This window comes from Neovison vison, chromosome 3 (genome assembly GCF_020171115.1).
Source record: "Neovison vison isolate M4711 chromosome 3, ASM_NN_V1, whole genome shotgun sequence".
Classification (NCBI taxonomy): Eukaryota; Metazoa; Chordata; class Mammalia; order Carnivora; family Mustelidae; genus Neogale; species Neogale vison.
In genome coordinates this window covers 137,357,583-137,380,452 of record NC_058093.1, presented here as the reverse complement: position 1 = coordinate 137,380,452, position 22,870 = coordinate 137,357,583, and the positions used below count along the sequence as shown (strand labels likewise).

At 46.2% G+C, this 22,870-nt stretch overlaps 1 protein-coding gene across 1 annotated transcript in view; it reads left to right on the top strand.

The window, feature by feature from the left end:
• Positions 1-600: 600 nt before the first annotated feature.
• Positions 601-22,870, top strand: part of ZCCHC2 (zinc finger CCHC-type containing 2) — a 58,105-nt gene continuing 35,835 nt past the window's right edge. The window contains exons 1-5 of the mRNA XM_044242858.1: positions 601-730; positions 763-1,574; positions 16,358-16,469; positions 19,416-19,492; positions 21,777-21,848. Of these exons, the coding sequence (XP_044098793.1) occupies positions 601-730; positions 763-1,574; positions 16,358-16,469; positions 19,416-19,492; positions 21,777-21,848 (1,203 nt within the window). The remainder of the gene's footprint in view (positions 731-762; positions 1,575-16,357; positions 16,470-19,415; positions 19,493-21,776; positions 21,849-22,870) is intronic.

Genomic DNA, 22,870 nt, shown 5'->3' with positions numbered 1-22,870 from the left:
AGACCTGCTCTTGGGACCGCGCGGAAGCCACTGAAAGAGAGCGAGCCCGTCCGGTAGCAGTTGGGCGTGGCTTCTCAGAGAGGCGGCCCCTGGGGGCGGGGAGAACTACGCAACCGTCGACTCTGGCCACTGATTGGCTGAGGTACCTGCGCGGAGCCCGCAAGCGTCTCCGCCCGGCCCGGGCGCTCCTCCTCCTCTCCCAGCCGCTGGGTCCACACCGGCTCGCGAGGGAACCGCTCAGGCGCCGCCGCCCCAGCCCAGTGCGGACGACGGGAGAGAGGGAGGAGGAAGGAGAACACACTCGCTTGCTTGCTCCCACCCGCACTCGGGCTTCCAGAGCCGGCGCGGAGCCCAGGGGGAGGAGCCGCCGCGGGCACGCCCCGCCTCCGGCCCGGGAAGACGACGCCGGCGACCCCGCCGGCCGGCCACCGCCCCCCTCGCCGGCCGAGACCCGCCCCCGGCCCCGGCCCTGGCCCTCCCCCGGCGGCATGGAGGGGCCCCGCTCCTGACGGCCGCGCCGCCGCCTCGGCCCCCGCCCCCCCTCCCGGCCCCGCCCGCCTGCCCGCCCCCGCTCGCATGTCCGCGCCGCCTTAGCCGAGGATGCTGAGGATGAAGCTGCCGCTGAAGCCGACGCACCCCGTGGAGCCGCCGCCCGAGGCGGAGGAGCCCGAGGCAGACGCACGGCCGGGCGCAAAGGCGCCGCCGCGTCGCCGCCGAGACTGCCGTCCCCCCGCCGCCGCCGCCCGCGGGCCCGCCGCGGGGCCCCCCCGCCGCCGCCGCCGCCGCCACCACCGCCGCCTCCGCCGCCGCCCCGGGGGCTAGGGCAGCCTGTTGCTGGCGGAGCAGCGGCGGGGGCGGGCATGCCGGGCGGCGGCGGAGGCGGCGGGCCCGCGGCGGCGCTGCGCGAGCAGGAACGAGTGTACGAGTGGTTTGGGCTGGTGCTGGGCTCGGCGCAGCGCCTGGAGTTCATGTGCGGGCTGCTGGACCTGTGCAACCCGCTGGAGCTGCGCTTCCTCGGCTCGTGCCTGGAGGACCTGGCACGCAAGGACTACCACTACCTGCGCGACTCAGAGGCCAAGGCCAACGGCCTCTCGGACCCGGGGCCGCTGGCCGATTTTCGAGAGCCGGCCGTGCGCTCGCGCCTCATCGTCTACCTGGCGCTGCTGGGCTCGGAGAACCGTGAGGCCGCCGGCCGCCTGCACCGCCTCCTGCCCCAGGTGGACTCGGTGCTCAAGAGCCTGCGCGCGGTTCGGGGTGAGGGTTCGCGGGGAGGCGTGGAGGACGAGCCCGGCGAGCGCGGGGAGGACGGCGAAGGCGAGGAGGACGCAGAGAAGGACGGTTCCGGCCCGGAAGGCAGCGGCGCCGAGCCCCGGCCCGGCGGCGGGTTGGGCTTCAGGGCCCAGGAGGAACTGCTGCTGCTCTTCACCATGGCTTCTCTGCATCCGGCGTTCTCCTTCCACCAGCGGGTCACCCTGAGGGAGCACCTGGAGAGGCTCCGCACTGCGCTCCGCGGGGGCCCCGAGGACGCAGAGGTGGAGGTGGAGCCGTGCAACTTTGCCAGCCCCCGGGCCCAGGTAAGGCGCGCGAGCCTGCCGGCACCCGCGCTGCGGTCACCGCCCCGGCGGCCTCCCCGGCCTGGCTTTCGGACGCCGCCTGGCCGAGCCTGGCCCAGCGCAGGTGGCTCGGAATCCCTACCCCACGACTCCCGGCCCCGTAATACTAATTTTCGTTCTGCTGGGCGGTTCAGTTCCACTCTCCCACCCTCACCCCCCACCCCCACCCATGCACACTCAGGCACCCGCCATAACAGAATGCTCTAGAAGTCTCTTCCGTGCCGGAGTTGCCACGGAAAACATGGAGCTCTCAGCCTGGCCCCCGTCTTGGAGGAAGGGTCTTAGGACGTTTTTGGCTTAGAGCATCTCCCGCCCCAGGTGGTTGGAAAGGCGAAGCGCTGGAGGTGACTGTGTTAGCCTCAGTCTAGCCCCGGGCAGCGCCCTCTCTTTCTCGTCATCTGGCGCTCTGGTTGCTGTTTCGAAGCTCTGCCTTGTGCCCTCGCTGAGGTGTTTCCAAAGGTGCGCTCTCGGCGTGCTGCCCTTGTCTTCAGCACAAAGGGGCTCTTTTTGCTCAGTGAATGCCTGAGTTTTATTGAAAGGGGTCGTAGGGCTTTTGGCTCTTGTTGCTAACTTGGTGTTCCCAGAAAAAGCTTGATGTGGAGAGCTGCGAATTGACTCAAAAACTAGAGGAGCCGTAGCGCAGGTTGTCTGGGTCAAGAAACCTCTGCTAGAGCGGGCTGCTTACACCTTTTACCTCTGGCATAACTTATTTTCTGTCGGACTTGAGTCTTGCCTACAGATTTAAATCGGGGTGTATTTGCTGGGCCTTTAATGTACGCATACATGTTATTTTCTAAAAGTTGTTAAACACGATAGTGTAGACAAGAATTCAGATGAGTCACTTGTCTCAAACATTAAGGTGAAATTTTATAGAGCCGTGAAAGCAGTTTAATAGTAATCTAGGCCCAATATAAAGTCCTTGATCGTAATAATTTAATGGAGGAGAGGAGAGCAGGTTTCAGTTAGAATAAAAAATTAGGTACAATAGGTTTATTTTCGTGGTTTACAGTCATTTAAAAGGTAGTAATTTGGTTGTCATACTTTTCAACTTAGGTGATCTCCAGGAGTGATGTATTGGAAAGGGGGATTTTTTTCTGCTTCCTTTCTTGAAAGTTAATTCTACTTATGTATTGCTGTCATTCAATACTCTGGAACTAAAACTGGGCATTGTATTTCTCTAACGGCTGTGTGGGCTCAGTACCATTGAATCAAGGAATTTGGGGGCTGGAAGGGATTTAGGGATAATCTAGGCTGAGATCCTCCTTTTAAAAACGAGGCTTCTGTGAAGTGACTCACATTTTAGGGCATATTGTATCAGACGCTAGTGTAGTAATGCTAGTATCCAGTATTTTAGTGAGCTTCAAATTTTGTCTTCTAGTGTCTATTTACTACTAATATGCAGCTGTGTATACTGTTGGTAAAAGCCCTTTTCCACTCTTAGCCTAGTCACTGAAATAATTGCAGAAAAGTCCTATAAGCCACTTATATTTGGAGAAGAGAGCCTGAAATCAGAAGGAATACTTTTATCTTTTTTTTAAATTATATAGTGTAAAGGTGATCTTAGATTGTATGTATCTGAAAATGTCACAGTGGAACAGTTTTATTCCATTCGTATCATTCCAATGATAACCGATTTCTGATTTTAAATGCTAGGAGTCTTTTTTTTTTTTTTTCTCCATTAAATTTTGCTTGTAATGAGAGGGTCGGAAGGCGACTAGAGAAAGGGAAATATGCGTGTACACTATAGTAATGAGATTTTCATCAGGACTGCAGTGTATGGCCTTTTCTGGCTACCGGCGAATGCTGGGCAAAGTGAGGTTGGGCATCTTGCCATTAATTTCAGCACATCGTTACTTCTCAGGCAGTACCCTGTGCTGGGGCCATCCGTTGAGGTAGGAGAATAAATCATACGGGATACACGTACTACAGGTGACGCTGAAGGCTATTTTTAGACACTGGTGGCGTGATGAACTTTTTCCTCGGGTAGCTTAGGTTACCTTAACAAATCATTCACGTCTCATTAAATTGTTCTGACCCCGCACTTTCTGCTTGTTAGCCTGGACTCCGAGGTCCTCAGCTGTGGCTAGTTCTGGCCTTGAAGACATTTCCGCCGATCTTGTTGCTCCCAAGCTGTCACTCCAAAGGCAGCTGATGGGGGTGGAAGGATTTGCATCTCGATTCGCCGCAGCCCAGACCGCTGATGCTCGGCCTTGCGCCGCTGGGACGCTCCCGGTGGGGCAGGGCCCACCTCCGAGTCTGCAGGGAGGTGCCCGAGTCTGGCACGTCCCTCGCGGGGACGCGCGGTGGCGCGTCGGAGGCCCCCCCCCCCCACCTTTCCCCGGTCACGCGCCGCCGCGGACAGGCCGACGCGTTTGGGGACCCGTCCCTCGGGGCTCCTCCCCTCCCCCTCCCTGCAAGATGGCGGCTGCGGCCGTCCACGTGACTGGCGCGCGGGTTCCGCCCCTGGGAGGGCGGGCTGGGGCGGGGCCGCACCTCCCCGGGGCTCCCTACGGCCTCTGCGGGCGATAGGCCCCTGCGCGGGGCAGAGCTGAGAACCACGTGGGTGGTGCGCTCTGGGACTGGCCGGGGGGAGCTCGTGGGGCCGACTTTTATTGCCCCGGAAGTAACCTTCTAGGCACGTGTGTGTAACTTTCGGCTGGGAATCATTCTATTTTTCACTACTTTGACCCATACTAGGCGCATAAAGTGAAACTGATTTATTTTTCCATTAGAATAAAAGCCCCTATTAGAGTTTCTGGCTCTTTCAAGACTCGTATTCAATATTTAATATGGAGCAGCTTCTCTTTTCAAGTTTTCTGTGAAAAACTAGTAACGTTTTGCTGTCTCTCTCTCTCTGACAAATAGATAAGTAAATCTTTAAAAAAAAAAAAAAGCAACTTGTGTTTTAACACGAATTTTATGTTAATTATATGCTTTCGAGTTGACCAGTCCCAGCAGCTGTTTAGTGACCTACCATGTTTACCATAATAACTGATAGTTGAGGGGACAAGTCCACAAGCTTACTGCTAGAATATACAAATTGGGTCATTTTCGAAAACTGAAGGAAGATTCAAATAGATTTTTACATTGAAAAGTAATATTTCTCGAGCTTTTTTAAAAATGTGATTTGGAAAATGTTACATTAGATTACAACTTAAATATTGCTTTTAGGAGACTTGTGCATAAAGTTTATCTTCTTTAACTCCTGTGGACTGCCAGTCACTTATATAAAATTCAGCATGCAGTATACGTTAGCAGTGTCCTGGGAAGTGTGTGTGATTGATGTAGTTTGTTCTGTTGATAAAGTTACAGATTGCCTATATAGCCTAGCTGAAAAAAAATTGGTTTTAAAAAGGGGTCCCTTATTAGGAACCCAAACTGTAAATGGCCTGTTAGCAATAGTGACAAAAAACTGCATAAGTTTGGTTTTTTTTTGTTTTGTTTTGTTTTTTTAAGATTTAATTTGTTTGACAGAGATCACAAGTAGGCAGAGAAGCAGGCAGAGAGAGAGGAGGAAGCAGGCTCCCTGCTGAGCAGAGAGCCCTATTCGGGGCTCCATCCCAGGATCCTGGGATCATGACTTGAGCCGAAGGCAGAGGCTTTAACCCACTGAGCCACCCAGGAGCCCCATGCATAAGTATTTTAAAAGATGTAGTTTTGTTGGTGTTTCATTGAAAAGAGAAGAGCCAAGCTTCCTATCTTTGCATGCTTAAAAGACTCTCCTAACTGCTCCTGAAAATGGATATTCTAATTTTGGGGACTTAACCCTCCATTAGCAACACAAAGGCTGAAAAAAAAAAGCATAAAATGCATAGACTATCATAGTAGCGGTTAGTAGTTAATATTGTTTGTGTGGTGGTGTTTCTCTGGAGATTGTGTTTTCAGTATCCTTCCTCAAAACATAGTTGCTTGGCAAATATATTGAATAAAACAGAAACTGAAAACTTCAGATAGTATTTAGTGTGGTAGATAGTATTTAGTGTTGTTTGAATTCACAAGAAACATACCTGAACTCAAAAAAATTAAGTGGTCCTGTGTCTTACAAAAATCAATGAAGAGAACTCAAAAAATTGTTACTTTCTTAGGTTAATTAATACGGTACTTGACAGAGTAAGTATAGCAAGTCATTCTGATAGAACAGAAAATGCACGGGTAGTGTTGGGGCCTGGGAAAAAAAAAGAGTGTTCACACAAATGCTCCTACTGTAAGAGAACTTGAATGTGTATGTGGCAACACTAATCCCAGTGCGAGCATGACTGAAAGCGAGAGGGGAGTTGTCAGTGGTCAGGGTTCCTGCCATGAGGCACTAAAAAGATGTTTTCTAAAAGTGATTTTTAAGAAGAATGACTCTAAACTCCCAGACAAGAAATACCTTTATTTAATTGTTGGCCACCACTGGGAGATTTTAAACTTAATAGCAGGACTGGAGCCGTAGGCGTGGAGAAGGCTTTCCTCCCTCCTACGGTGGGGGGATAATAACAGTGCTTATGTGAGATTGTTAGGATCAAATGAATGAGTACTTGTAGAGTAATGTCTGGCACGTGATCTTCACTAAATGTTAGCAATTATAAGTAAAAGTTTAGTCTTGTTTGGAAGGTGCTGGTAAGAGGAATGGGAATAGCATCTCACAAATTACCAGTGGGAGACAGAACCAGCCGTATCTTTTTTTTTTTTTTAAGACTTTATTTATTCATTTGACAGAGGTCACAAGTAGGCAGAGAAGCAGGCCGAGAGAGAGAGAGAGAGAGAGAGAGAGAGAGAGAGAGGAGGAAGCAGGCTCCCTGTTGAGCAGAGAGCCCGATGCGGGGCTCCATCCCACGACCCTGGGATCATGACCTGAGCTGAAGGCAGAGGTTTTAACCCACTGAGCCACCCAGGCGCCCTCCAGCTGTATCTTTTGTGGGAAATTTTAGATTGGTTTGGCTGCAGTAAAATATAAGAGCAGTTCAGTTAATAAAGGCCGTTTTCCTGGAAGAGGCTTTTAGAATATGAGAGTTAGTGATTATTTTAGTAGCAAATGGGAGCTACTGGTATCCTTCTCCAGGTACTTCTGTTTTTCTGTATAGAGATTTTACTCAGGCAAGAGCTCAAGGAAAACAGACCCACAATAGGAGGAGAGGGTGGTAGAGAGGGAGAGGAGGAAACTACTTTTCCGCATGTTAACTAGTGTGATACATATTGATACACACACACACACACACACCCCTTTTGTACACTTTTGTACCGTTTGTACTACCTTTTATTTTTTTTGTGGGGGAGAGGACAGGAAGTATGCTGCAGAGGTGACCAGAGGCCTTGAGTGATTGCCTGTTTAGCAGTAGACTCGGCTTCCATTCCTGCTCTGCCATTCCCTCTGTGACAGTAGCCAGGCTATTTAAGTTCCTGAGCCTCAATCTTATCTGCGAAATGGCATTAATAACTTTCTTTTGAGGTTGTGGTAATTGAATTAATGAGATAACATGTAAAATAACATACTGTCTTGAGTACAAATCTTCTGTTGAGAATGATGCTCAGTGCACTTTTCTTTTCCACTAAGAGGGAGCCTTCCGCATTGTTTTTATCAGTTGTATTCAGGAATGGGCTTTCATTTTTTTTCTTCCCATTTACATAGTATTCTCCGTATTGTTCTCTATTACCATTCCTCTAAAATGATTGGCATTCAGGAAGGATGGATAATTGTAAAGGTAGTGTTTGAGGCATTTATTTGGGGCAGTTATTTTTAACTTTTTAAAAATTTACCTATTTGAGGGGCGCCTGGGTGGCTCAGTGGGTTAAGGCTCTGCCTTCGGCTCAGGTCATGATCCCAGGGTCCAGGGATTGAGCCCCGCATCAGGCTCTCTGCTCAGCAGGGAGCCTACTTCCTCCTCTCTCTCTGCCTGCCTATGATCTCTGTCAAATAAATAAATAAAATCTTTAATAAAATAAAATAAAATTTATATATTTGAGAGAGCATACGGGGAAGCAGAGGGCGAGGGAGGGAATCTCACACATATTCTGTGCTGAGCTCCGAACCCAAGTCCAGGCTCAATCCCGTGACCCTGAGATCATGACCTGAGTTGAGATTATGACCTGAACCCAAATCAGTTATTGGACCGTTAGCCAGCCAGGCACCCCTGAGGCATTTATTTTTAATATTTACATTGTAAAGATCTGGTATGCCACAGATAAAAGAAAACCAAAGGAAGCATTTCTCTGGGTCACAAATTATTAAAATATTATTTTCTCCATAGTGGGTTCAGGGATAGAAATGGGGAACATACATATTCTGATTTTGGATAATCATTAACTCCCATGCAACCATAATCTACTTTAAATCTTTATCCAGTTTTCGCATTTATTCAGGAAACTATCCTATAATTTAAAGCTGTTTTGCATTTTTGTTAGATTACATAATTTTTAGTTACTTCCGAGCACGGCCTGCAATCCATGCACAATAAAGGAACATTTTATGCTTTTTAAAATAGAAGTTACTAAATTGACTATTTTTAAGCTTATTATTTTTTTCTTTTCTTGAGAAATATTAAGCTAAACTTTTTAAAAAAATTTTTTTTATTAAAGTCAGAGGCAGAAATGACATGCACTAGCCTCGAAGCCAACTGAGCTTGTTTATTGACTTTTTCATCACTGAGGACTGTGCAGCAGCACTCCCCTTCCTCACAGAGAAGGCTTTGTGGCAGAGCCTGCTTCTCGCAGCCTGTGTAAACAGCCACTCTAGAAGGGAAGTGCCTCGTTGCGTGTTGCTGTTACACGTGGCGAGACTCCTGGGCCCTTGGTAGGACATTTCCCTCCTGTCCTTCCTATGCCCCAGGGAACCTTTGGCCTTTAATTCCTTTCTCAGTGTCTTGGCTAGTTCAAAATGTCTCATGCTTATTCAAGAATTAACTTACTTGAGGTCACATACAGGTTTTAAACAGGCCGCTTTGGCAAGTTGTTTAGTCTTTCCAAGTTCCCGGCTGCTCAATCAGAAATCGGAGAGCATCCGCGTTCCTTGCCTGGAACTGCTGGGCAGATGACCCCGGTCGCATGTATGAAAATGCCAGCTAAACAAGAGTAAGAGGTACATATCCGTGGATCTGTCCAGTGTCCAAAGAGGGACTAGCACAGTCGGGCTGCAGTGGATGAACAGAAATGCCAGAGTTGGAAGGGCTGGTAGGGGTTGGGTCACAGAGGGCCTTGACAGACAGGAAAGGAGAGGGTTGCCAACAGGTTGCAGTGAAATTGAAAATCTGTGTGGGTGCACTGGTCGTGTGTCTTTCTGCCACATCCACTGGCCCTTTATGTGTGATGTGTATGAAAAGCCTGAATCATTGATTTAGGGAAAAAAACCCAAACTCTTCCAGGCTAATCCCATTCTCTCAGTGGTACCATTAAACTCCTAATCACTCTGATTGGTTTGATAACCTTAATCCTCTCCTCCCCTCCTCCTTGCTGGGCCATTTTCTTCTGGGACTCGATTCAGCACGGATTGGGCTCTTCCCTGTTGGATACCACTGCCAGATATGTCTTGCTAAAGCAGTGTTGAATCGCATCACATACTTTGCATTGACTGAGGGAACCTGGCCTGCAGTAAGTCTTTGGTTTTAAAGCCTGTCTCCCACTTTCTTCACACATCCCATCTTCCATTCAGAGCTCCCACGTGATGTGTGCTGGAATTGTCCCTGTGGCTGTCTTCTCATAAGATTCTTTGCTGCCTCTGAATGCCAGCAGTGTGTGTATTCTCTGCTGTAATTTTGGTACTTCTGTGACTTTTTTCCCGTTTTTTTTTTTTTTTAAACTTTACTTTGAAATATTCTTAACTTATAAAATTGACCTTCCTCCTAAATTTTAAGTTCCACAAAGACTTAGGCTTCATGTTTCATTTTTTTTTTCTTTTTTCTTTTTTGTCAGCAATGTGTATATCCTAAAAGCTCACTCAAAATTTCTTATGCTTAGGCTTTTTTGATATGGCTCTGAAAAATACAAGTATGATAAATTGCTTTAAGACAAAGTACATCAGGAAGTGGTTTTTTTGCCTTGTATGAATTATGCTTCTCGGCTACTTTATAACAGTCTTTGCAGCTCTGTAGTACAGGCACACCTGTTCTGGAAGTAATAAAGGGAGTTACTGCTTTAGGTAAAAGCGTGGAGCTGTATAGATTTGAACTGATTCTTCAATAGATGAATGGTCAGTAATTGTATTTATTAGTTATTATTCCAAAATCAGGCCATTTATAGTCCGAGTTAAGCTTTTTGTGTGTGGGGCATGCATAAGTTGGGCACACCTGTGGATGGTGCTGTGCTAGGATGAAGAACTCCTCAATCGTAGGCCAGCCTCTTCCTTAAGTAGTCGTTTGTAGTTGCCTGGTGTTGATCTCCAATCGTGATTCTTTTGAGGAGCGGAAGAGTCAGATGCCCAGCAGACCCAGTATCCTGCTTAGGATCAGAAAGTTAAAAACTGCTCCCTGAAGTGAGCCATCTGCAGTGTAAGAATGGGGGATTTTTACGTTCTTGTTAGGAATATCTAAGGAAACCTAACTTTCCCCCAGCATGTTATTTTTCATGAGGGCAGGGTGTCACATGACTGTGATTTGGTGGTGGTCCTAGAAGCCACCATGAACAGCGTCGTGTGTGTTTGGAGCTACTTGAGAGAGAGGCCATCAAGCTTAGGGGAGGTTACCCGATGAAGAGAGCGGTCTTGGGTGGGTTTGTTTGGGGATAGTGCCTGTTCTGACAGGGGGCATTAAATGCAGGTCCTAATACAGCGTTTCTCTGCGCTGTCCTGTTTACCAACCTATCCATTAGTCACTGTCAAAGATCCATTTTAAACACAGTGAGCTTGCATGTCTGCATGGTTCCAGGAACGTTTCCCCGCTGGCGCCGAAGGCTGGGGCTCTGCTGCAGGAGCTGGAGGGCCCCGCAGTGCCGCGGGCGTCAGGCTTCTGAGCCCCGGTCTCGCTTCCTTCCAGGACCCTTTGAGCCTCCTCCCTCATCTCCTCTGGATTGGCCAGAGAAGGCAAGGGCAGCTGGCAGGTGTAATTCGCTGGGGAGGAGAGCGCATTCCTCGCTGGAGCTGCTGGATTGTGAACGGGGTGTGTTCTGTTCACCTCCCCTGAAACATCTGGTAAAGTGAGATTTAAAGGTTTGGGGGGTCCTAGCCCAGGGGATGTTGCTGTTCCTGGTTTAGCCTCCTAGTTCGAGGGAACAAGAGGAGATCTTTTCCCTTCTGTAGTAGGAAAGCAGAAGCTTGGTTGGTAAACGCAGATGCTGGGTCTGAAGGTGGTGGAGGGATCCCAGCTTCGGTTTAGGATGGGAGGCTGTCCCCTCCCCCAGCCCTGCCTTCCATACTTTCGCAGCTTGTGGTCTTAGTTTATAGTCCTCCCCCATCCACCTGTGAGCTACAGGCGCCTACTAGAGACTGTGTGTTGGCACTGAAAGCAGAAACATGAGGGGAGTTTTGCAAGGAAAACCTCAAGGCCAGCGACACTTTTCTGGGATGAAAGCTGCCGACCTCCTCCTGCTCCCCAGTAGGCTTCCCTGTCAGCATTTTTGCTAACTGCATATCCTCCTAGTTTAGCTCGCTGGACAAGACAGTGACGGCAACAATTTGGATGGTTTTTCAAATTCGTAATAAATTCCCGGAGATCTCCAGAATCCGTAGAAAGTTCTGTTTCCCTCCCACCTCTCGTTCCACCTGCCCAGCTGCCATCCAGCCGTGCTCTGCACAGGTCACCACTTCGTGTCACGTCGAGGAGACCTTGCAGAGCTGCAGTCGCAGTGGCCACGGCGGGTCTGGGGGCTCCAGTGGCAGAGAGGACACAGGGGTATGACGAACTCGGCCCCCCCCATTCAGTGGCTAGGGTGCATTGACCCCTGCTTTATGGTCCGTTCTGCCACATTCGTCTACACCTTCTAGCCAGAAGAAACAAGAAGTTACAAGCGAGGTGAGCCCCGATCCCAGCAGAAACTCGCATGGTGCTGTCCCCCAGCCCCTGAGCTGTGGCGCGGCACGTGCTGGCAGCGGGGCCCTCCTGCGCTGCTTACCGCTCCTGCCGCTGCCCGCACAGCCTTTGCCCTTTCTCAGTTGCTGAAAGGTGATGCCAGGCGTTACCGTGGGTTGAGTGGAAATGAGGCAAATGCCTGCCCCTTCTCAGCAGCCTCTTGGAGAGGCAGCAAGGAACTCTTCCCTTCTTCCTGGCGCCTTCCCTCTTCTTCCACGGAATTGGACATCTCAGGACATGTTTCTTGTAACTGATCGTTTTCTCCCATTCAAAGTAAGGCTTTCTATGAATCTTGCTTAAATAATAACATGCTTTAGTTGGGACCTGGTGATGGAGAGAAGAGAATTTAAAATCTATGACTATGTAGGGGCGCCTGGGTGGCTCAGTGGGTTGAGCTTCTGCCTTCGGCTCAGGTCATGGTCTCAGGGTCCTGGGATCGAGCCCCGTGTCAGGCTCTCTGCTCAGCGGGGAGCCTGCTTCCCCCTCTCTCTGTGCCTGCCTCTCTGCCTGCTTGTGGTCTCTCTCTGTCAAATAAATAAAATCTTAAAACAAACAAACCTATAACTGTGTAACAAGTTATCCCCAGACTTGGTCTGGGCTTAACCCAGACCCATTTTATTATCATCTCCCAGAGTTCCATGGGTCAGGGGTGTAGACGGGCGATGAAGAGTGAGGGAGGCTTGTCTTGGTTGCAGGGTGTCTGGAGATGGTGGCTGGGACCTAGAGCTTCCCCCCGCCCCCGCCAGTGCGGCCTCCTCAGGGCAAGTGCACTATGTAGGGGGTGGTTGGGGTGGGGGGACGGTGCTCAGGCCCCAGGGCTTCTGGGGACTTGCCCCCAGCAGTCCCGAATGTTCCTTCCCTCACAGTCTGTGGGTCAGGCATGTCTGGGAAAGCCAGCTGAGACCCACCGGCTGGGGGGTTAGATCCACCTTTCAGTGGGAGGGCCATCAAAGTATTTTTAGCTCTATTTAATTTACCACAGAAACTTAATAAGATTTTATGGTTAGATACTAATCATCATCAAGTCTCACTTGATGAGTGTAAAAAAAAACTTCTGAAGAATTTAGTCCATTTTAAAAAAAAAGCTATAAAATTCTGAATTTCTTTATTTTTTAATAGAGAATGCCCTGGTGTTTTTAAATTTAGTCTGCATCAAAGGACAAGAGGAAGCATGCAGAACACTGTTAGATGAGCTAAAATAAACTCCATCTACAGCTTGACCTTTGTTAAAATAAAAGGAGATCACTGTGACCTTTATTCTCCATGGTATGTTAGAAGACTCTTGTTTTTTTTTGTTTTTAAGATTTTATTTATTTGACAGAGAGATCACCAGTAGGCAGAGAGGCAGGCAGAGAGAGAGGAAGGGAAGCAGGCTCCCTGCTGAGCAGAGAGCCCAATGCGGGGCTGGGGGCTCGATCCCAAGACCCTGAGACCATGACCTGAGGGGAAGGCAGAGGCTTAACCCACTGAGCCACCCAGGCGCCCCAGAAGAGTCTCTGTTGGACTGTCCAGGCAACTGACTATTTTAGGCTTTCCTCACACTGGTGAAATCTCAAGTCTGTAATTGTGTTGGATATACCTGTATAAAAGTTAAATTGGAGTAATCTCTGGAATGAATGAACTGTCCAGCCTGCTGTGTTACCTGACGTAGATTTGTGCTAACCAGGAGCTCTTAAGGCTCTTAAGGCTCACCTTAGCACAGAAAACGCTTTACTCCGATGACTTACAGAAAGGGGGAGGGAGAGCACACACATTCTCATGTTTTTTTGTGTGTTCCTGTGCATATATTTTATAGGCTTAGATTTTTAAATTTCATTTTTTAATCCAAGCAGAGAAAAATTCGCCACTTTTCCCTTGTTCCTGACTCTTTAATCTAACTAGTCTTTGTAAAATGCCAGTTTTGGCACGTCTTCTATAGTGTGTTTTCCTGGAATCTGAACTTAATAGAGAAAGGGAGTGTAACGTCTCTCTGGAAGATTCCATAAACCAGTGCTTCTCAACTTTTATGACACCCTTCTCCCTACTGTGAGTAAAGGAAGCATATTTGACATGTGGAAAGGGGAGACAGCAGAACAGAGAGCCATTCGCTGTTGGGACTCCTAAACTTGATTCTGACCTCTGAAACTCACGAAGGCGTCAGATTAAATTTTTACTAGAGTGATAAAATTGCGAATTTTATACATAGTTTCTGAACTTAGTTTAAATAATTTTATAGCATTGAAGCATGCTGAGATGTAGGGTGGAAGAAAACTTAAGTAGTAGGTTTTTTCATGGGTTGATGAGCTTAGGTCCTTGGAAGGACTCTCGAGCTTCATTTTTCTCCCTAGGTTATTAAATAGGAGACCTTTTCCTGGCTGTTAAAAAGTATAACTTCAGACTTTAAAAATTTGATTTTGACTGTGAAGCGGACTACTTTCTCATGGTTGCTTCAGTGTAATATTTGTGGAGGCAGCATAATAAAATTATTTTAAATTTTTTATTTTTTGTTATAAAATGGATAACATAAAATGTGCCATTTTCACACCTTTTTGAGTGTACAGTACAGTAGCATTCAGTACATTCACATTCTTGTGCAACCATCGCCATCATCCATTTCCAGGACTTTTCTTTTATCCCAGACTGACCCTCTACATCCATGAAGCAAATTCTCCTCTGCGCCCCAGCCCCACACCGGTAACCCCTGTTCCGCTTCCTGTCGGTGACGGCGACCGTTCTGGGTACCTCCTGGGAGTGCTTTTGTGCCAGGCTTATGTCACTTAGCACCACGTCCCTAGGACTCATCCATATTGTAGTATGTATTCGAGTTTTATTCCTCCCGTAGGCTGAATTGTGTACACTCAGTTGTGTGCACAAGCCACATCCCGTCTATCTGTTCGCCCGTGGTAGACATTTGAGTTTCTACCTTTTGGCTGTTGGGAGTGATGCCGCCTTGAAAAAATTTACTTGTCACGTCCCTTGCTTCTCTGCCTGGGAGCCGCGTCGCGGGACCGCGTGGTAACTCGGTGTCTCAGGGACGGCTGCTCTGCCTCCGCTGGGGCCGCTCTATTTTCCCTTCCTCCGGGGCGGGGGGTGCACGAAGGTTCCAGTTCCTCCACATCCTCACCAGTCGTCCTCGTGTTCTGTGTTTTTTGGAGAACAGCCATCTTCATGGGTGCGAAGCGGTATCTCAGTGTGATTTTGATTGGCGTTTCCCTGATGAAAACTATCTGGTTGGTTTGTTTGTTTGTTGTTTTTTTGGCGGATTTTGCATTTCTATTTGAAGGTGTTATTTTTAATTTATGAATCACAAATGAGCAGTGTAGAAAAATATTCTATAAAAAAGTGGTTGACTTCCTCAACTAAACTTCCAGTGAACACAAGTATTTGAGAGGAGTACAGTGCTTACTTACATTGATTTTTTTGAAGTTTTGACAGCAGTGTTAGGCCAGTGCTGTTTTATGACTTTGTCATTGAATATATGATCTAGATTAGGAAACAGATAAGTTTGTTGTTGCTAGAAGGATTCTTGCGGTCTACCTTTTTAAAATAATTAATACTGAAAATTGGTGAATGCCATCATGCTAAATGATTTGGAAGTTGGATGTTGAGGAAGAGAGCTGTGTTGTCCTTCTTATTAAGTGGTTCTGTGTAGACAAATGCTTATTTCCTTGGGTTTCTACAGGAAGACAAGCTATATATAAGGCTGAAGCTTAGCTCCCAGGAGTGTCTAATAGGATGCTTTCTTCCCAGAAATAGAGCTGTCAACGTGCAGCTCATACCTGCTGTCAGGCCAGCATGCGTGAACAAAATATTTTTAAGATGGCAGAACAAAATATTTTAAATGAGGATTCTAGGGAAGTGTTGGGTCTTGTGTTTGCTTCATTTCTAAATTGACACAATTTAAAAAAATTAATGTATATTATTGCACGTTTGTCAAATTGTAATTGTCTGTTGAAACTGGGGTGGCTTGTTCTGAGTAGTATTTTGAGATTCTGAATGTGAAGGTGTAAGGTGTACGTTGTGATAAAGAGTTGTAAGGCTGTTTTATTTTTTTGGCTTAATCAGTGTGTTGTGGGAACAGTATATGCACTGCTTTGGTTCTGGAGAGCCGTGGGTGAGATAAGAAGGCCCTTCCTGACTCCAGGCAGCAGTTCTCTCAGAAGTAAAACTTCCTCCAGCTCACTGAGGATAGTGATTGGCTGAGCAAACTCAGATTTAGGGCCCAGTCGCTGTTAGGTGGCTACCGTGACTAATGGTAAACCCACTGGCCATACTCATTCTTGTTCGAAAAGATTTGGCAGATACTGATGATAATATTTTGTAAAACTTTTTCCTACCAAAATTTCTTGTTAGATCATCATTAAAATCAAGTAGTGAATAGAAATTGCGAAATTAATGTAAAAAGAAAATTCTCATGTATATGGGGTGTTACCATAAAGGATATCTTCCTTTATCTGTGTTCCTTTGATTCTGGTTCACTTTGGTTTGAATTGACATTACTGGGAAGTCCCAAGTCATAATGTGCAGTATGTCCCAAGAACATTGGGACAGGAAATAATGGATAGAATATTACTGTGAATGAAGATAAACATTGATTCTTTTTCCTTACTGATGAATGCCAGTTTGTACCTTTATACCCGTAACATATAATCAGCTATTTGAGCTCTAAAAGTTGCTGTTAAAATCATTGCTGTTACAAGTATAAGACTTGAATATGGTTTATTTCTGTGGAGTTGACTCTTCTTAGACTGTGCAGTAGACTAACATGTGCCCCTCTTTCTCACCTAGAACGATTCTGCTCATGGTGATTACACGCCAAGTAACGAGGCCAGTTTACTAGAACAAGCCCCAATACCTCACGATGGACTTCCTGTGGCACCTCATAGAACCCAGCGAGAAGGTATGCTTGTTTTTTTGTTTTTGTTTTTTTAAGGATTTTATTTATTTATTTGACAGAGAGACACAGTGAGAGAGGGAACACAAGCAGGGGCAGTGGGAGAGGGAGAAGACAGGGAGAAGTAGGCTTCATGCCAGGCAGGGAGCCTGATGCTGGCAGGGCTCGATCCCAGGACCCTGGGATTATGACCTGAACCGAAGGTAGACGCTTAATGACTGAATCACCCAGGCTCCCTGGTATGCTTGTGTTTTGTAAACTACAGGGGAAGGCTGCAGAGTGCTAGTTACCTTGGTTAACTCTAATTCTTCTCTCTTTTTTGGAGTAGATAAATCCTCCAGGTCCTAGGTTTGGCTCAGGCCCAAGTCCCTTACCTTTCGGATCTGCATCTGGGCTCCTGCTTCTCAACCCTTGGCCCGTCCTGGCTTGTGTTTACCTGGTTCTGCCTTGCAGTTGGTTTTCTTAAATCTAGTTGCATACTTTTGGAGTGCAAAAACCTTCACATTTTCCCAGAGTATTTGGTTGAGTGCTTTATCTGGAGAATGTGCTCAGCATTTCCTGAAAAAAGAAATTTTACGGAAGTTCACTGTAAGAAAGTGAAGAAATTTCTTACAAACCCATGCTTCCTACAGTAAGGCAGATTTCAAGAGGGCTGGGATGGGGGAATTGAAAGGACATTTTTATCTGAAAAGAAGGGAGTTCAGATATTCACTTCTCTTAATATTCGGGGAGTCAGTTAACCTGAGGGGAAAATTGAAATGGAGAACATAGACGCCCCCCGGGTAGCCTGGGCCCAGCGAAGCGTCACACACAGTTACGGCAGCTTTGAATCAACATCATTTTGTTTCCTTTCAGTACCAACAATAGTCCTTTTTGTGTAGTGCATTTTTCCTCACAAGAGGAAAAATAGGTATGCATGTTTCATGTATTTTAAAAAGTCTGCATAATTACCTATTCCAGCCTGTTCAAGACTATAGAACTACCTGACTGATAGTCTCCTTCAGCCACACTCATTGCACGTGCGAGTGACCCGAAGCAGAGTTTGCTTTTTCAATGAAGGTCCTTTTTTTTTTAATAGAAAATATTTTAGTAAAACAAAAAATGGCATCAAAATGCTAACACCCACAAGATGGTACTATCGGTGATTTTTCTCACGTTCTTTAGTTTTGAACCAACGCATGTGATCTCTGCTGCTTAGTTTTAATTTATGAGGGCCGGAGGGATTTATGAGGGATGGCTTACCGGCCATCCTTCACCATACTCTTGTCTTGCTCATCTTGATTCTGAGAGATCAGGCTGAAGACCTAGCCCCATTCCCTTACCCCATAATGCCCCAGTGGTCCCCTACCCTTGCCTAGCCCACGGACTGGCGGAAGTAGAGGTGTTTTGTATTTTCTGAACGTACACTGGTTCGGATGGTTGTTACTAAATAATTTTTACATAATTTAATAGGAAAGAAAACGGCAACCCTCCTTGCCCCACACTCGCCTTGGTTGTACTGCATCAGATCTGCGGAGTTCCGGGCTTCCCACCTGGCTTTTGAGATTTTCTTTTGTTTCCGTCCTCAGCATTTCTCGCCCAGTGAGGGGACCTTTTCCTAGAAGCGGGCCACCAAACACTGTATATATATGGAAATTTGGCACAAAATAATGGTGGTGGTATCTCCTTTGTTAGGAGTGTCTGCTTTCCCCCAAATTTCTGTTCCTTCACGTTTCCTGTTTCCCCATTGCTCACTCTCCATGGTCTGTAACAGTCTTAATTCTTCTGTCTGCTTCTGTTACTTTGTGTATTCTCCTTCATCTATTTTAACTTTTTTCTCTCCGAGTAAATCCTTTTCCTTTTCTTCACCATCTCCTGCCCCCTGAATTTAACAGTGACCCTAGTCTGTGGAGTCCCTCTCCTGACTCCCATGACCTTTGTCGTGTTCGTGACTACAGCCTCATTAGTGCTTACATGCTGTTTCTTCTATTCATACCCTGAGAAACAGCTTCTCTTGCCTTCCCCCCCCCCAAGTCCCTGTATTGCGGTTAGTAGCCTGGCTGTTTTCAATTTGTAAAGACACTTACTTTCTGAAAGATGGTATTAAATGAGTAGTTCTGGAATTTGCACATTTGCTTACTTCATTAATAAGGTGCCATCTTACCTAGTTCAATTCAGAGTTACATATGTAATTTAGGACCACTACTTTAACTATGTAGTCAGTTGTGAAAAATTTTGCTATAGTGAAGCTTTACAGTGAAGTTCATTAATAACATTACATTTATAATACTATTATATGATATTAAGGGTCCTGTTGAGAACAACAATTTTTAAATTCCCAATTGGAAAGAAATTTTTATCAGTTTTATGTATTACATTTGAAAGTTCTCTTTTCAGTTTACTTATTTTTTTTTAAAGACTTCATTTATTTATTTGACAGACAGAGATCACAAGCAGGCAGAGAGGAAGGGAAGCAGGCTCCCTGCTGAGCCAGAGAGCCCCGCAGGGCTCAATCCCAGGACCCTGGGATCACAACCCGAGCTGAAGGCAGAGGCCTTAACCCACTGAGCCACCAGGCGCCCCATAGTTCTTTTTTCAGTTTAAACAAAAACTAGGTATTTTCTAGTTTATACCTACCATGCATGAAAAATTGAATAAAGTGCTGTCGGCAGTAATTGGAATAACAAACATTTTGAAGACGGTCCTCTTTCCTGTAGGTGTATTTTATTTATTATTTATTGGTGCTTAACCGGATGCTCGGAGAACTGCTGAGGTCCTTGGCATGCTCAACGGATATAGGAAAAAATTCACGGATGAACAGCATGTTGCTGTGCTTCCGCGCTTTTCAGTTTTGTCATGATTTAAGACCAGTAGTAAAGGTGAAGCTAAATAGCTTAGTCGTTTAGCACTTGTCGGACTGGGTGACTGAAGCCTGCATCTGTGGAACCAGTCCTCGTGTTTTCTGTCTTTCAGCCGTGCACATTGAGAAGATAATGTTGAAAGGAGTCCAGAGAAAAAGGGCTGACAAGTACTGGGAGTACACGTTCAAAGTAAGCCCCTCCGCCCCAGCGGGGTCTCATGTACCGTGTTAAATGACCTTGCGGGAAAAATGAAAATTGATCTTTGGAAAAACTTACAGCAGGTTTGCTAATTTAAGAAAAAGCTGTACGAATACATACGTTTGTCTTAATTAAGAGAATGTCCTGTTTTCATATGTGCTGCATGGTTTGCCAAGTTTTTAATTGTATCACGTTAAAGTTACTTGACGATTTTATTTAAAAAAAAAAAAGTAAGAGCCTTCGATTTAAGGTATAAGCTGTGTCTTTAAAAATAAAAGTAAACGTTTTCTCTAGTATTTTTTAAATGGAGATCATGGGCCTTGTCTTTTCCTGGCATGGTTTTCCCTGATATTTTTCTCCTCCTCTTCTTTCTCCACGAAGGTTTTATTCCCTGGCCTTTGTCGCCTTGTCTTCTTATCTCTAATTGCTTTCCTGTCATTCTGTCCTTCAGACAGCTGCCTAGTTAACCGTAGAGTCCAGCTTTGTCCCTCCCCATATCTCCTTTTTGCCTGTTGACTGTCATGTGGATTCCTCGTCCACGTCCTCCTTACGCCTCCCTGCTAGGGCTTCACTGTCCAGCCCTTTCTCCCAAGGTTGGACTGAGCGCCTTGAAGCCCAAGGGACCGAAGCCACGTTTCTGTGCTCACTCACTTCAGTTCTTCCCCAAAGGTATTGCTCGCCAAACTTTAGCTGTGCCTTTCTCATGAAGTCATTTCTGATGCCCCGGCAGAGTGTGTTTCTGTTCATTCCGCGGTAGCCTCCCTTCACCAGCTTCCCGGTCTTCCGTTTGGGTGACGTTTTTCCTCTCCAGTAGGTCATTAGCTCATGGAGAGCAGGACTCTTCAACCTTTGTCATCCCACTGTGTCCGACTCGCTCAGTGCATTTGTTGAGTGAATGTCAGAGCTCTGGCTTCTGCTCCGTGTGAGGAGTAGCCTCAGATTGCAAATTTTAAGTCCTTGTCTCCACATATTTCACTTAACATGATGATAACCCGTGACACAAGCCACTGCACTCTCTTCAGGCAGTTACACGAGTTACTCCGTTTGTTGCTGGAGCTCTTAGCTTGTTCCTTCCTCCAGGCCTTTGTCATCCCCTGCTCTGGAACAGCCTTTCCCAGGCCATGGCACAGCTCCCGTCCCTTCAACTCCTAGGCCTGCTCAAACGCACCCTCCTGTGAGGTCTTTCTTGGCACCTTTCTGATGTGCTGTCCTGCTCCTGCCCCATGCCCTGTTCATTTTCTCTGGAGCCCGGATCCCCGAGGGGAAGTCTTAACTATTCATTTGTTGTAATCTGTCTCATGCACCAGACCCTGAACCTCAGCCAGCAGAGACTTCGGCTGTCTTGTCCACGCCTGTGTCCCGTTCACTGAGAACAGTGTCTGACACAAGTAGCTGCTCAGCGAACATTCAAATAATTAAAAATCACTTAAAAGATGTGCCAGTTAATGAGGATATTTGCTTTGAGGGTTGGTAGATACAATCTCTTATCTGTCATTAATTATCTGATTAATAACGGTATGATTAGCCAGTAAGACTGAGATATTTGCATAATATAAGTTTCACTTGGCTCAGATCATTGTAAAGTAGACATTATTAGTGGGCCGCCATTCAGTCCACTGAATTAAAAGTGTCCTAGAGGTAAAGTGGCATAACAGATTTCAGTCTGGCTCTTCTGCTTCCTTGGGGTCAGACGTCAGTAAGGGAACCGTTAGAGTTTTAGTTTCTCCATCTGGAAATGGGAGGTCATCATACCTGTTTCATCCACCATAAAGGATTTTAAAGAATTGAGATAAAGATGAAATCTCTTCATAAGCCATATATCCCATAAAAATACAATGTGGTACTATTGAAGAGGGGCAGTAAACTCTTAACTATTTCTCTGAAGAATTTATGTTCAATAATTTCCAGGAGATAGAATTTTTATCTTTCTTGCTATATAGATCTGTACCGTCAAAAGTGTCATTTTAGAGTCATGCAACTTCTCCCTTTTGAAAAATTACTATAATGTAGTCACATTTTAAAAGACAACTTTACCAAACCATGCGATGTGCAAGGGATTATTAAAACATTTTTTTGAGTAGAGTATGTCAATGTGCCGTTAATTTTAACGATTTTGAGGAAATTAATGACAATGCCAGATTAACTTTATACTTCTAGTTGTTAATTTTAATAAAATTTAAGGTCCTTTGTTTTACATGTGGCTTTTTTTCAGCCAGTTCCTGCCTAAGAAATAACTATATAATATGTGTGTGTGTGTGTGTTTTTTTTTAATCAGGTAAATTGGTCTGATCTTTCAGTCACAACAGTAACAAAAACCCACCAAGAACTACAGGAATTTCTACTGAAGGTAAAAGTACAGATTTTGTTGTTAAAATGATTTTTACGTATTATGTAGAATCCAGAAACCTCAGTATCAAGACAGACACCAGGAAGGTTGAACTACATATATGAAGGTTGACTTAGAATTCTCCACGAATATTACCTATAGAAAGTGTCATGTTATTCTAAACCCAAGTTTTCTTATGTGACCCATAGAAGGAAATGAAGGGTTTTCCACATTTAAAAGAAGTGGAACCTTAACTCCTTGTTCCTTGTCAAGGTGTGCATTAATGGTGGCTGCTTGCGAGGGTGCTTCCTGTGAAAGGGTGTGTCTGCGCCGTGGGAGGAGGCTTGTCAGCCTTTGTTGTGCTTCTGAGCCCGAACAGCTCTTCAGCTCCCTCTGTGGACTTCCTTAAATCCATGTCCCTTGGTTCCTTCTTTGAGTTCCAGCCCCCACCCCCCACTGTGCTAGACTCTCCAGAGTGTTGAGAATAAGGGATAATGGAAACATCTTCCATTGACCTGCAGAGGTAAAAGGTATCTCAGGTCATTTTGGTCAAACTCTTGCCCGTTTCTTTAAATTCTGTTTTATTGAAGTGTGTATGAGTCGAGCTAAATATTAAAAGGAGGAAATGGGCTTAAATGGTTAACCAGTACCTTCCTATTTCTCAATAAGCAAATATACTTTAAAATGTATTGCTAATAAGGAGATAGAAAGTCCAGAAGCCAGGGAACATTCCCACCTCCATTACTAACTTTTGGGTGAAGGAAGGTGGGATGTAGTTATTGAACCTGTAACATGGGAAACTTTCGGCACCGTGCTGGTTTCTAAGTTGTCTGCTTGTCACTGTAAAGGTAGTCTTTCAGATCACGTGCTGGGTCTCCGTTCTGAAAGCTGGAAGTCACTGTGTCGCCAGGCGGCAGAGCTAAGAGCAGCCTGGTAGGTGCTGGCTCTGCGGGCGACATGGTTCCGTGGGCTGTCACAGTGTTCGTCCGCTAACTCCCAGGGACAACTTGAATGTCTTCCTTCAGCTTATTTTAAAGTGGGCC